The 1,842-nt window shown below is 47.7% G+C and overlaps 1 protein-coding gene across 1 annotated transcript; it reads right to left on the bottom strand.

The window, feature by feature from the left end:
• Positions 1–448: 448 nt before the first annotated feature.
• On the bottom strand, positions 449–1,567 carry AGTR2 (angiotensin II receptor, type 2). The gene has a single exon (XM_010295407.1). It carries the CDS (start codon positions 1,565–1,567, stop codon positions 449–451), a length of 1,119 nt encoding a protein of 372 aa, XP_010293709.1.
• Positions 1,568–1,842: the final 275 nt, after the last annotated feature.

Consider the following 1,842-nt stretch of genomic DNA (forward strand, 5'->3'; position numbering starts at 1 on the left):
TATTTATATATAAAATAAAGGTAAAAATATTTTCTTACAGATAGGTACAGAAGTATCTGCACTGCTTTATTTACACATTCTCTAGCGAGAATCTCTTTTAGAAAATCAGCTCAGGGTATAATACGCAGTGCCTACACCATCGTAGCTATCGCGCAATGGTCCTTTGGTATATTTTGCCTTTTTCTGTTACGCTAAACACCCGCCTGATCTCAGCTGATATTTAAAATTCCGTCAATGTATTTATTTGCCAGAATCTTCCCTCTGTGTAACACTTGAGTGCTCATTGTGGAAAGAAAGGAAGAATAAATCCCCATGCATGAAAAAAAAGATTCTCCTTCAAACAGCCAGTGAATGAACAGGCACAAAACAAAGGGAACAGGAGAGAGGAGTGTCACCACTGCAGGGACAGCCAGCTGCACTGACATTGCCCCACATCACGCCCCAGTGCCTACAGCAAGGACTCTGGCCCCCCTTCCTTGCCCACGGGGGTCTCAGCATCTCTGAAGCCGCTCCCTTTCCTCAAAGAAGAGCTCTCTTGATGGCTGTTGAACTGATAAACTCGTCGCTTAAACAAGCGATGGAGCTTCTCCTGGAACTGGTTCCCAATGAAGCAGTACAGCAAAGGGTTGATGCAGCTGTTGGCGAACGCCATGCAGATGCCGAACGGCAGCGCTGTGTCGATGATCCCTGTCACGTCACAGTTGTTAATGACGTTCATATGAGCCAAGGCATCCAAAAACGTTAAAATGTGGAATGGGAGCCAGGAAATTAAGAAGGCCACAACAACAGCAGCCACCAGCTTTAGGACTTTGTCCCTCTTCTGCTTGTTTTTCCCAAACTCCTGTGCTTTGAGCAAGTGCCTCCTGATCCAGATGTAGCACGTGGTGATCACTGTCAAGGGGATGAAGAAGCCCAGTGCATTTTTCAGGAAGGCTGTTGCCACAGACCATTTTGCATAATTCTCGTGAGGAAAGGCCATAATGCAAGCACTGACCCCCAAACTTTCGATATAGTGAGTGTCACGGAAATAAAAAGTTGGGAGGGAGGACAAACTGGCAAGGCCCCACACAACCAATGCTATAAAATAAGCTTGCTGTGGAGTTCTTCTCTGAGAGCGAATAGGATGGACAATAGCGTGGTACCGGTCCACACTCATGCACGTAATGAAAAATATACTTGCAAACATGTTCAAGCACAGGACAGAACTGGAGATTTTGCACATGAGAGACCCAAAGAGCCAGTTGTACCCCTGCGCATAGTAGGTAGCCCAGAAGGGAAGGGTGGCAAGGCACAGCAAATCCGCCACGGCCAGGTTGAAAATGTAGATATTAGCAACTGTTTTGGCACCACTGTGACGACAAAGCACCACAACCACCACGCTGTTGCCAGCCAACCCCAGAACAAAAACCACAGAGAAGAGTGCTGGGATTAGGGAAAACTGATAATCTGACGAGGTGAGCGGGCAGGGAGGGGGTGAGCGCAATGCAGCCGATGAGTTTGTCAGTGCTGTATGGAGGACTTGGAGAGTTTCTCTGGTGGTGATGACCAGGGAGTAGTTGCTCTGCATGTTGGTGCTGGTGGAAAGGGAGGTTCTGCAGGAAATTCATGTGCTAGCAGCACTTTTCTATCACATCGCTCACCTGCAGATCAGAAACCGTGTGTTAGGCACGCGCTCTGTAGCCCCCTCAGCTCTGGAATCACACAGTCACAATAAAATAAAAACCACGTAAAATCATGTCAGTAAGCCCAGTGCTGAAATACCAGGCAACCCTGCTGGACTCCTTTCCTCCATCCCACTGACAGGACACAATTAGCCCTAGGGAGGTCACCGCAGTTTTTAAT

This window comes from Phaethon lepturus, unplaced genomic scaffold (genome assembly GCF_000687285.1).
Source record: "Phaethon lepturus isolate BGI_N335 unplaced genomic scaffold, ASM68728v1 scaffold36069, whole genome shotgun sequence".
In the NCBI taxonomy this organism is placed as follows: Eukaryota; Metazoa; Chordata; class Aves; order Phaethontiformes; family Phaethontidae; genus Phaethon; species Phaethon lepturus.